General features: G+C 44.6%; 1 protein-coding gene across 3 annotated transcripts; it reads right to left on the reverse strand.

Moving 5' to 3' along the window:
• Positions 1 to 118: 118 nt before the first annotated feature.
• RFC5 (replication factor C subunit 5) lies at positions 119 to 10,525 on the reverse strand. 3 transcript variants are annotated; one of them, XR_011249976.1, is made up of 11 exons: positions 10,312 to 10,525; positions 8,743 to 8,807; positions 8,342 to 8,478; positions 7,123 to 7,202; positions 6,403 to 6,476; positions 5,056 to 5,215; positions 4,245 to 4,326; positions 3,716 to 3,871; positions 3,144 to 3,393; positions 2,063 to 2,117; positions 119 to 1,013 (listed from the first exon to the last, which is right to left on the reverse strand). XR_011249976.1 is itself a non-coding variant. In XM_069557975.1 (11 exons), the coding sequence occupies exons 1-11, from the start codon at positions 10,371 to 10,373 to the stop codon at positions 917 to 919; spliced, it is 1,020 nt and encodes a 339-aa protein (XP_069414076.1). In that variant the 5' UTR covers positions 10,374 to 10,525; the 3' UTR covers positions 119 to 916. The 3 variants fall into 3 exon arrangements, 1 of the variants encoding a protein (XP_069414076.1); XR_011249975.1 differs by having other exon boundaries at positions 3,699 to 3,871; XM_069557975.1 differs by having other exon boundaries at positions 3,144 to 3,216; positions 3,737 to 3,871.
• Between the last annotated feature and the right edge of the window lie 1,732 nt (positions 10,526 to 12,257).

Consider the following 12,257-nt stretch of genomic DNA (forward strand, 5'->3'; position numbering starts at 1 on the left):
AGAACAGCCTCCAAAGAAAGTTAATTCTGTGATAATCAGGGTCGGAGGCGGCTTTTTCATATAAATGCAAGTCAAACAAGGCAGCCTCTGTATAGCTGGCTAAGGAAAGAGGAGTCACTTAAACAGTAAGTAAGCTGCTTTATTTTTACCGTGCACAACCCTGTCACAGATGTAGCACAAATGCTTGCAGATAAACTGTCTTCTATTTAAATACAAAGTTCCAATCCTTTCAGCACTTGCAGGCTTAGTCAGGCTTCATCTCATGTGCCCTGGGTTATACAAGTCAGTGTTGGATGATCTCCGGCCCCAGTGGCATCATTTCAAACGAACGTTTTCTCTCCTGTCCACACTACAGTTAGGAACCAACAAGCAATTATTCTACTTCAAGAGCAAAAATAAAAAGGCCAGGTTTTAAAGGAAGAAAATTGAGTTCATTTTATAAAAGCATAATGGCTTGGGCCAGAAACCCATTAACACCTATTTAAAGTATACCACAGATTAGATTTACAAATGTGACTTTGGTGATGTTCTTTTTACCTTGTGTTGGAAGATACTTGGGCCGTATTAGATTTGAAAGCCTGATGTTTCAAGTGGGGTACGCCAATTTCCTATCATCCAAGCAACTGAAGAGTAAAAGCCTTAAGGCTAAAAATGGGTTTTGCTTTGTTCCCTTGTAAGACATATGCATAGTGCAGGAAGACAGCTGGACATTAAAACTGCTTTGTACAGCCCTGCTCCAAACAGCCACACACACAGTACTTTTTAAATGTCTGCCCATCCATGCCTGGAACAATTTTACACAGTTGGGGGTGACTGTGTAAACACCCAGCCCAGGCAGCTGTTCATTTGTGACACAGTCCCCTGCTCTGTCACTGCTGGGCCTGAGAGTGAGTTGGCAGCGTGTGGTCCCCAGTATCTAGGCCTCAGTGACAATCAGGTCTCTGGTGACTTGAAAAGCGGCAATGAGGGAACTCAGCTGAATCTTCTCACTGGTGCCAACAGAAAGTCTGTACCTAAAAGAAAGCAAACCGAAGTAAGAGAATAGCACTGCCTTTTGACCAAAGAACAATAGCAATCAGACCTTAAGTCGGCTGCAGGACTGGAAGGAGGGAATGGAAATTCATCCCAGGCAGCAGTCTTTTGTCCCAGACAGTTTATTTGCTGCCTCAAATACTCATTCATAAATCTGATTCAGACTACAAAGGAAAAAATTTTTTAAAAATTGTTACCAGTAGCGGTGATCTGAACTGAACTTTGTTAAAGCTCTTTGTGAATATGCAAAATGCATGTGACTAGGGATTATTTCTTCACCTACAAAATGCACTGAGAGGGATTTTAATTAAGTTTCCTTCCTCCTAATTCACTGGGAAGTTTGGTTTGCCGTATCTGTGGTTCTGTGGTCTAGTCAATAAAGCAAGACACTGGTATTTATCTTGCAACCTTTTCAAGTGCCCAGCTATTGAAAGTAAAACCATGCAGTTCACAGTGTAGCAGTAAGAAGTGACCTAATTGGTACGTGTGAATGCCAGTGATGGTGAATTGGAGTTGGCTGATGTGGATGTCTATTTTGAACCCAGTGCTTTTTGTCTACTCAGATGAGAGCTGCCAGCTTCACTGGGGGCTAATAACTGTGTTTACTGAAGCAGCCAAAGTGGAAAATTGAGTTTATGTTTACTTTCCCTGCAATATGCTTTCGTATGCCAAAATGCCTTAATAACAGCTGGATAGCTGGCTGTCCCCAAACAACCTGGATGTTTGAACTAAAGCAGGCCTCCCAAATAACAAGAGCACATGGAGAACAAGGGTGGACCCGGCCTCTGAGGCTGAAGGAGAGGCCTTTATCTCAAATATGTAACTGAGCTGTACCTGTCCTTGTTTAACCCTTGTGCTTTAAAAAAGCAGCTCCACGCCCTTCCCCCGGCTTTGTTCAGTAATCCCACCCAAAACTAAACTCCACTATGTATGAATGATTTAGACCAAACCATTGATACTAAACAAGTAGAAATAAAAAACTCAGAACAAAGGGAAAGCAGGAAAACAAAACCGGAAAATAAATACTCACTCAATGTCTGCCATTTTGGTCAATAAATGTATTCGAACTGAAGATGGAAAGTCAACTGGGAGAAAAAAATCAAATGAGTGGGGTCAGTCATTATTTACTGTTAAAAACATCACAGAGGAAAGTATGAGTTTCCACATCAGATAAGACTAATCTCTTGAAGCTATAGATCTTGAGATACCATGCTTCTGGAAGTACAAAGTGTGTAGGTTTTCAAAGTTTTTGTTCTTTTTGAGTCTTTGTAGGGTAGCTAAAAAAATGAGCAGGTTCCAGAGTGATCATAAGAAGGTGGAAGACCCATCCACAATGCTGTTTCAGCCACTGGGTCACTCTTAAGTTACTGTCAAAGCCGAGTTCTCACTTGCTATCCCAATTTTAAAAACGATTGATTTTTAAAGGTCAGTTCATTCTCAGTGCCCACAAAGTGCAGAGCTGGGCCTGAGCCAACCATGTTCTTGGGCAGAATTTCACACACCAGCCAGTGGCTTAGAAAGGAACTGGCAGAACCAGTGTTCATGGACCAGACTGTCCGCAGGTGACTGTGGGTCAGGGAGGAGCTTCTCCACGAGGCTGAACAGACCACTCAGAGCTCAAAGACACAAGTGTCTGGTCCTCCCTCAAAGGGCTAACTGGATTGGCCTGGGGTGGGTAGTATGTGGGCCAGGGTCGAGCAGCAGTTTTCTGTAGAGAACACACGACCAAGTGGGGAACTTAAGGTGGTTTAGGTGAGACCACTCTGGCTGACCTGAAGCTAGATCTTCCTTCTCCCTCTCTTTTTGGGGAAAATACCCTTTTAGAAATACGAATTACAATATCCTACTTATTGCTTTAAAATATGAACCCTTGGTTAGCCTTTCAGGAATTTCTTCTTTCCCCCTAGCATTCTAGAGGTCAAAAGAGTATTTTTAGAACAGGTTTTAAATAGCAAGATAAAACAAAAAATGAGGGACCAGGTTTACACCTCTTCATTCCTGTTTGTTTCCAAAGTGGACAGTGGAGCTTCAGGTTCCCTCTCCAACCACCCCCAACCCCAAAGCATGCTGCCTTATACACAGCTTCCGAACTGGGGAGGAACATGAGTTACCTCTGTGCACGAACAGGTGTATCTCCGTCAGGATGTCGTGTAATGCCAATCCCTTCAGAGTTTTTAACTCCATGATATCTAGAGAGGAGCAGTTAAGGCAAAGGGACCAAGTTCCAGGACAAACACTGTAGAGAGTGACTTTTGAAGGGCTTTTCACCCCAACACAGCTGTTGCTTTCCATCTGAAGTGGCATATGTTGGACCCAAATTCTTATTTTTCTGTGTTTTCATCTCCATCCAATAAGGGTTTTCTGAAAGGTAACAGTTGTATCTGTCTAGTAGAGAATAGAACCAAATGCGTTCCCTAAAAGGCTTTACATCACTACACCTAGCTCTTAATTTTACAGGAAAACAAGAGTAACACTGACATCTTGAAAATGACTGCATCTTCCATCCAATGTCTAAGTGCTTCCCTCCCATCTGTGAGTGGAGTAGCTGCAAGCCACACCCAGGTCAGGGTCCTTCAGGAAGAACTCTGTGGCATTAAAGACAAGCACTCATTCCGCCCACAGACATCGTGCTCCATCATGAGCTGCAAGGAGTTCCATGTTCAGACCTTGGACACTTAAGCACCGACTGTAGGGCATGAGAAAGGATATTCCTATAGGCCGTGGTGAAGTCTTGATTCAACATCCAGTCCAGGATGTTGGCGATGTCTGACTTGAGTGGGTGTCCTGTGCAGGTGTAGACGGTCTCCTCTGTGACCTTACCAAAGGCCATGTTGGTGCTCTGTGCAGACAGAGGGGGAGAATCACCATGGCTGCTGCAGGCGGATCAGGAGGCAATTTCAGTGGCAGCAATGTGGGGGTGGGGAGGCACCCGGCAGGCTGAACCCTGTACTTCTTACACTGCTAAGATCTGGCCATGTCCGGAGGATGCCGCTGCTTATCAGCTATGTTACTGGTTACTGCTGCAGAGTCCTTCCCTATCTCTCCCTTGTTTGCAACAAATTATTCTTTCAATTAATTGAAACACAAGGGTGGGGTACATCTTTAATATATAACAAGATCAAGTTTTTACCAGTTCTCTTGTATTGTTGCTTATGTCTTTCTTGGAAAACTATGCCAAAGCAACTAGAGATCTGCTTGGAGTAGTGCCATACCTGTAAGATGTTCAGAGCCCTTCGCATGTCTCCACTGGAAAGAGTTATGAGCGCTTTCATCCCATCTTCACTTATATCAACTCTGAAAGGAAATAGGCAGAAGGGATTCAGAGGTCCTGAGAGCACAAGTGCTTATGGAGGGAACAAGATGGCCTGGGATGATCGAGGAATTTAAAGAAAAGGGAAGGATAGAGTTAACAATACTCTCCTGATCTATAGACTCCAGAATTCACTGGCTTTTGGGGACACTGGCCTCATGTTGAGTCACAGTCCAGTCCAAGTCTAGAAGGACTCTTATTGGGATCAAGTGTTGCTTAATCAACTGTTGCGCAGGTAGCTTTGAAATCTGTTCTCTGGGAGGATAGGGTCCTGATGAGATCTGCAATTGCAAAGCCAAGGCACCTGTTAACAACAGCAGCGGCTTGGGCTGCTTTCTTGCTTGGCATCTGATTACACAGAATGTGATGGCTCAGGACCCTCCCTTCTAGTCTAGAAAGGCTAGAAGCATCTTAGCAGAGGGGACTTGGCAATGTGCAGTTCCCAACAACGAAGAGCAGGAAGAAGGTGGGACAGCTTCCAGGGGAGAAGGATGGAATCCAGTGAAGAACCAAATGACTTTCATGAAGAATGTCTGTGAGATGCCAGGGCAGCTGACAGACAGGGAGGCTTAACCTGAATGCCAGGTTTCAGGTTCAGTGCCAGGTTTCCTGAATTGTCTACAAACGGTATCACCTTAAAACATACCAGCCAGTAGCCTTACCCAACACTCAGTCTCCCAAGGCCCACCCTTCTTCCCTGCTTTTCAACATACTTCTCTTCTTCTACGACGTGTTCCAGGCGGGGAACCATGAGTTCGGGAGTCAGTGGTCCAAATCGGAATCTTGTACACCGGGACTGCAAGGCGGGAATGATCTTTGACAGATAGTTACAGATGAGGCAAAATCTGGTATTTTCAGTAAACTTCTCAATCACTGGCAAGGGAAAAGAAAACCACCTCACTTCCGTTCTGATTCTTCAAGGGACCCAGAAACCCTGCACTTTTCTAGGGTCATGTGAAAGGCACAGAAAACAAGAATGCAGACAAGTGGAGATGCTATGGTAGCGAGAGAGGATGTCCCTGGAGACCAGCCATCCTTTCCTGAGCTGATGAACAAGACTGTATAGAACGCTTCCTCTTCCACGACTGGCCATGATTCTGGCACTCTTGCCATTCTACTCCATTAAGATGTGAAATCCAGTATTCCTTCCCTTTTGCATAAAATTCTACCTGGCAGATGGATGCTGCCCCAAGTTTTACTGGGCAGGGGAAGAGGATGGCTTTTTGAAGACTTTCCAATGGACTTTGTCTCAAACTCTTAGAGCATTCGCAAAGCATTAACATGAATTCAGAGATGCCTAAGACATCAGCTTCATTCTGTACCAACATTCTCATGCTGGGATCTGCCCAGACTGACTCAACAGAACAAGATGCTGCAGAAAGGCTGCCAACGCCTTTAGGACCAGAAGATATACTGTTCTCCTCCTCCTTAAACATGGGCTGGAATCTACTCCTCCCTAAGATTCTTAAAGATTCTCTTCTCTCTTAGCTGTTCACTGCAGAATCTTAATGAGAGAGATTAAGAATGTCCTTGCAAAGAAACTAACTGCACCAGGCCCCTTAAGACTGACAAATTACAGCGTACTCTCCCTTCCCAGCCAAATCATTCTCCTGGCAAGAAGTGAAATCATGTCAGCTTTCTGACATGACTGATGCAACTAAATTTCTAGTATTATTTTCCTGGCTCCTTTGTATCTAAGGGTACCAATAGCAGAAAGGCCTATCTAGCAGTTTAGGAATGAACAACTTCCTACCCACTCCCATCCATCAGTACAAATTCCCAACCCTGAAACTGAACCCAGGGGGGAAAGGAGGATAAAACAACAGTGTCTGGTCATTACCTAAGAGTCCCCAAAAGGTTTATGTCTTTAAGTTACTAGAAGAGGTAATACCCCAGTGCAGAGATTTTTGTCTAGATCATCAGATGGGATATGAAGTGAAAGGCATACAGAGATTTGAATGAAAACTGAAAAGAAGCCATGTCCTATCTCATGTCCAAAGATGCTAATTCTCCTCTAGAGCTGTCCTCACCAATACACTGGGCATGGCCATACTCCTTACCTCTCCGCAGGGCGTTCTGGGCGTCCTGAGTCATGGCATCGGCCTCATCCAAGATCACTAGTTTAAAGCCTTTCCTAGGAAAACAAGTGGTACTTTCTAAAAGCTTCTTCAATCTCACTGTGACTTCCAGGCCCAAACCTACACCTTCACATTTGTGCCATTGGGCCCTAGCTCATAAAGTTCATTTTTCCTAGAACTCTGACCAAAGCAGACATTTGTGGTCACATAGAGCAAATACCCCACTGCTCCTTCAACTCTTAAAGGGAACAGAGGTCTAACTTCTGTGTCAGATTCTGTCCTCTGGCACCTTCCTCGTTCTTCCACCCAGAATCCTATTATCCTAGTGCTGCCTTTTCCCCACCACCTTTACTGTCTTTTCCTCTCTTTTTTCACCACCATCCTAGTTATCCACCCTGATCTCAATTCATTTTTGTTTAAATTCAAACTAGCTCACCCAGTCTCATGATGTAATCAGTTCTCTGTTAACCAATAAAATGAAACTAATGCTGCCCGAGAGTACCTGCAAATAGATTCAGATAGTATTTTCATTTTAGTATTTCTTACCACCATTCCTGTACTTTATGTCTTTCTCATGGCTGCTTTTGACAAAACCTCCCCCCTCTTTTTTTTACACTTTTATAAACTGGCAAAGGAGAGGATTTAAAAAACAACTCACTGATCAAAATCTTTAAGGAGAGAAATTATGCAAAGAATTCTTACTTAAATATTGTCCTTGTGCTAGCAAAGCTCAGGATTGGTCCCCGAACAATATCTATTCCTCGGTCATCTGAAGCATTCAGCTAAATGTGAAAGAAGCCAGAATAAATAGAAAACATATTAGTGTGCTATGAATTAATGTATCTTTTTATCAGTCGTGCTCAGCAAGCTAGGTCTCTAGGTCTAAGGACAGATAAAGAGATGATCATTAAAAAAAAGATAGCAGTTATATTTAAAACTCACAGCTCACTAGATCATTCCACTATATTCTGAAAGGCCAATGACTATCTTTCTTCTCCCTTTTGAGGACAATCACTGACATGCTTTGGAGGAATAATTAATTGGTCTGGTCACAGTGAACAGCACCCCAGGCAGGAGCAGAATGATACTAATTTTAGCTACCACAACCCAGAGCAACCCAGAAGTTAGCAAGTCTTTAATAAACTGAAGTAAGAACAATTAAGAATCTTGGTAGCAGAAAGATTCTAAGATCTATAACAAAAAAAGTAAGTTAAACCATTTTTTTTCTTAACAATAGACAATATTTAGAATTTCATAATCTAAGTGGATCAGTCGTGTCCCAGCAGTAAACAGCACACTCAAATTCGGTAATTTGAAGAGAATTAAATGAAGACATATTTTCAAAGGTGCTCGTGAGGTGTGGGAGAAACCACAAGAGCTATGCAATACCTTATGGGCTACTGGGGCCCATTACCACTCTCAAGTCTTAAGGGGTTGTTGGGGGAGTGATGCTGGCTCCTGGGGAATGCTGGGTGCTGTGCCCTGTGGGTGGGGACACTGTCCGTCTGTGGTGACCCAGGGCTGGACCAGGCATCATTTTTCCCCCAACTCCTGGCCAAACCCAATAGGAGCCAGAGGGCAAGGGAGCTTGTCGGCTACACCGCCCAGTCTTCTGGGACAAGAACAGTGTGGAGCAACATGGAGAAGGGCACATGGGATACAGCTAGCAACCAAGTGACCCCTGAGTGTTTGAGTAAAAGCTGGCAAAAGCAAACAAAAACACCTGGCCCTACCACTGCCCTCTAGCTACACCCAAAATCTCCAGGCAAAAATGTCAATTATAGGAAAAGAGAATTGAAATATTGTATATCTGCTTCTTTCCCAACCACCAGCAGGGCAACTAAGTTGGAAAACAAAACTAGCAGAACTAAAAATAAGAAACCAGAGTCCGTTGAAAGTTAAGGGTAATCCTCTCATTTACCTCCAAGACCATGGAGCCAAATTCCTTATCTTTGTACAGCTGTTTAGCACAGGCCAGGATGGTGGATGTCTTTCCTGTCCCTGGAGGACCATACAGAAGGAGGTGCGGCAGGCGGTCCTCACTGATAAACTTCTGAACTGAAGATGGGGGGAGAAAGAGAGATGCTATCAGTCTCAGTCGCCTCATTCACCGCGGGCCAGAGTTGGGCTGAGTCTACTTCACATCTGTGTTCAAATCCAGGGCACAGGCAGGAATGAAACGTCTGAAGGATGCAGCTGTCAGAGCCACATCCCAAAAGCTTAGTCAGATTCTTTAAGGTTATCACAGCAGAGACCACATCCCTAAGCAATGTATCCAGGTTCTTCAACTAGGATACCAGCCACTGACACAGGGATACTTACTAGTACTCAAGATGTCCTGATGAGAAATGAGATCATCCAGTGTCTGTGGCCGGTATTTTTCAACCCTAAAATACAATGTAGCATGCATTACAACATATATAAAGGCCAGAATATTTTGTTAGGTGCAGAAGAGTCCTTTCATACATATCCTAACTAAAAGAAGAGAGATACAAAAACCTCTAACCCAGTGGTTCTCAATTGGGGCAATTCTGTCCTCCAGTGAACTCTTGATAATATCTACAGACTTTTCCCCTGTCAAAACTGGGTGGAAGGTGCTACTGGCATCTAGTGGATAGTCATCAGGGAAGTTATTAAACATTATGAAATGCACAGGCTAACCCCTGTGGCCACGCTCCCCCCCCCAATATCTGGTTAAAAATGTCAATAATGCTGAAAAACTGCTCTCATTTCACCTTTCCAGCTATCTGCCTATAATCTCAACCTGGATGGGCACCTAACGTTAATCCAAAATTGAACCTGTATCCAAATATAAATTAACAGATGAATGGATCAATAAATGGTGGTATAGCCATACAGTGGAATGTTACTGGCAATAAAAGGACATGAACTGCTGATCTAAGAAGCCAGTCATGAAAGGCTACATATTGTATGATTCAAGTTACATGAAATATCCAGAATAGGCAAATTCATAGAGACAGAAAGTAGATGAGTGGTTGCCAGGAGCTGAGGGAGAGGGGAATGGGGAGTGACTGCCAATAGGTATATTGTTTCCATTTGAGGTATATGAAAAACTTTGCAACTAGATAGTGGATGATCACACAACATTCTGAATGCACTACAAAATCGCTACAACTGTAAATTGTATGTTATGTATTTTTACTATAGTAACAACAAACCGAACTCATTATCTTGAAAACTTTTGAAAAGAAACAAGAGTTTTTCAAAATCAAGCCAAATCCTATCAGTCTTTAAAACAACAGTAAGACACAGTTGTGGAAGCAGACTGGCTAAGAATGCAAGCTCTGAATCTGGACCACCTGGGTTCAAATCCAAACCTATTTTCCAACTCTAGACCTTAAGCAAGTCATTTAACCTTTTGGTAAAGCTGGAATAACAGTATCTTCTTCCCAGGGTCTTTGCAAAATTCCAACATCTAATAGGGTGCGTGTAACAAAGTCACTGAAATATAAGTTAACTAGGAAGTGCTGTCATCATCATCATCATTATTCTAGCTTAGAATGTGACCAGTAATCGCACCGAGAGAAGAGACTATTTTGGCAAGAGAGAATATTCTGCCACAGAGGCCAAGGCAATGTCAGAAGACATGGGATCGAACCCATGTTGTCACCGAAGTGGGGAAGCCGTTTTCCTCTTCCGCAACAGGAAAGGGGGCCCAGGGTTACGGGTGAAGGGAGACCTAGCCAGTTATAAATAGAATGGAGCAGGACTGGGGAGTTGAGGGCAGGTGAACTTCTGTGGCTCCACCCCGGCCTCAAGTCCGGGGACTGCGGGGCGAGGTCGGGCTGGAGACTGGCCACTTGTTCACTCAGGCCACCGCCTCCGCGCGCGGCCGATCCCCTTCCCCGCAGCAGCCAGGCCCCCTCCTACCAGGGCAGGTTTCTGATCTTGGCCGCCTCAGGCTGCTGCTGCTTGTGCGCTGAGGTCTCCATAATGATGATGGTGATGATGGTGGCCGGTGGGCTTGTCGCGTTTCCCAGAGGCCCGAACCTCGCTAACAGCCACAACCAGACCCCGGGACCCTCGCACTTAGAGTTAGCGCGCAAACGCAACTCTCGCGAGATTTAGTGGCCATCGGACTTCCTCCCTAGGTCCCGCCCCCTCCCCGTTGCTAAGGCCCTGTTGCCTGGTTGCCGGCAGGCCCGGGCGGACGCCTCGCCCCAGCTCCGCCCTTTTCTAGCTGGATCTCCCCTCTCCGGTGTGGACCAGAGTCCTGAACCCAGAGGGAGCGCGCGCCGGAGAGGCACGGCCACCCCCTACAGCCACCAATCGTCATTACAAATTAAAGTCTCACGGCCAAAGCCAATTCCAGTCGTCACCAGAGTTATAGCTGTTACCCTTCAAGGGAACAGAAAGCGGCCAGCGCTAAAAAATTCTGAGGTAAAACAACCCGAAATGACATGACCAGTTCTTGAATACAGATACCATAAAAAACAAGGCTTGAAATACTTTTTGCCCCCAAAGCTAGGAGGTGAGCACTTCAAACTGAAAAACAACTCCAAGCACAACTCCAACTTCAGTCTGTCTCTCAAATCTATGCCCCTCACCCAACAAAATTTACAGAACGACCTCCAGAAACAACTCCAGAGGGGAAAAAGTAAATAATAAGTAACTTCCCTCCAGGTTAATATGTGTAACTGGAAAGGGCTAGTTAGTAAGCGAAGAGGACAGGGTCCCTCTGACGTGAAGCTGCTGAGGAGAATTGGTATCAAAATGTTAGTATTTTTTTTCTGAGGTAAGGGGATTATGAACCACTTATGTTTTCTATTTTGCTGGTCTGTAGTTCCCAGCAATAAGTGTGTATTATATCCGTAATAAAGTTTGGCTGTTGTTTTGGCTGCGCTGGGTTTTAGTTGTGGCGCGCAGTATCACGTGAGATTTTCATTGCCGCCTGTTGGATCATTGTTACAGCACACGGTCTCTTCACTGTGGCATGTGGAATTTAGTTCCCTGACCAGGAATGGAAGCCAGGCCCCTGCTTTGAAGGCTCGGATTCTTACCTACTGGATCACCAGAGAAGTCCCTGCTTTTTGTTTGTTGGTTGTTGTTTTTTTTTTTGCCATGCTGAGAAAGACAACAATCCTGAGAGGAGATGAGGCTGACCCAGGATTACAAGTGTTCTGATTTAGAAGTAGCTGCTCCTTGCCTCTTACTACCACACTGTCACCCATTTTAGGAGTAGAATAGAGGGACAGAGGGCAAATATAAAATGACAGTTATGGCTTCACCCTGGTCCCTTCCTGGGGAGTCAGAAGGGGGTCAGATGGGGCTGTGATATGACAATGTCCATCTGTCTGACTTACTTCATTTAGTATAATGACCTTATTCTTTATCATATGGATATCCAGTTTTTCCAACATTATTTTTTGTAGAAACTATCCAATGAGTATTGTGTTCTTGGTTCTTTGGCAAGTGTTCAGTTCAGTTCAGTTCAGTCGCTCAGTCGTGTCCAACTCTTTGCAACCCCATGGATTGCAGCATGCCAAGCCTCCCTGTCCATCAACAACTCCCAGAGTTCACCCAAACTCACGTCCATCGAGTCGGTGATGCCATCCAGCCATCTCATCCTCTGTCATCCCCTTCTCCTCCTGCCCCCAATCCCTCTCAGCATCAGAGTCTTTTCCAGTGAGTCAACTCTTCGCATGAGGTGGCCAAAGTATTGGAGTTTCAGCTTTAGCATCAGTCCTTCCAAAGAACACCCAGGACTGATCTCCTTTAGAATGGACTGGTTGGATCTCCTTGCAGTCCAAGGGACTCTCAAGAGTCTTCTCCAACACCACAGTTCAAAAGCATCAATTCTTCAGCGCTCAACTTTC

Source organism: Ovis canadensis, chromosome 17 (genome assembly GCF_042477335.2).
Source record: "Ovis canadensis isolate MfBH-ARS-UI-01 breed Bighorn chromosome 17, ARS-UI_OviCan_v2, whole genome shotgun sequence".
Taxonomy (NCBI): Eukaryota; Metazoa; Chordata; class Mammalia; order Artiodactyla; family Bovidae; genus Ovis; species Ovis canadensis.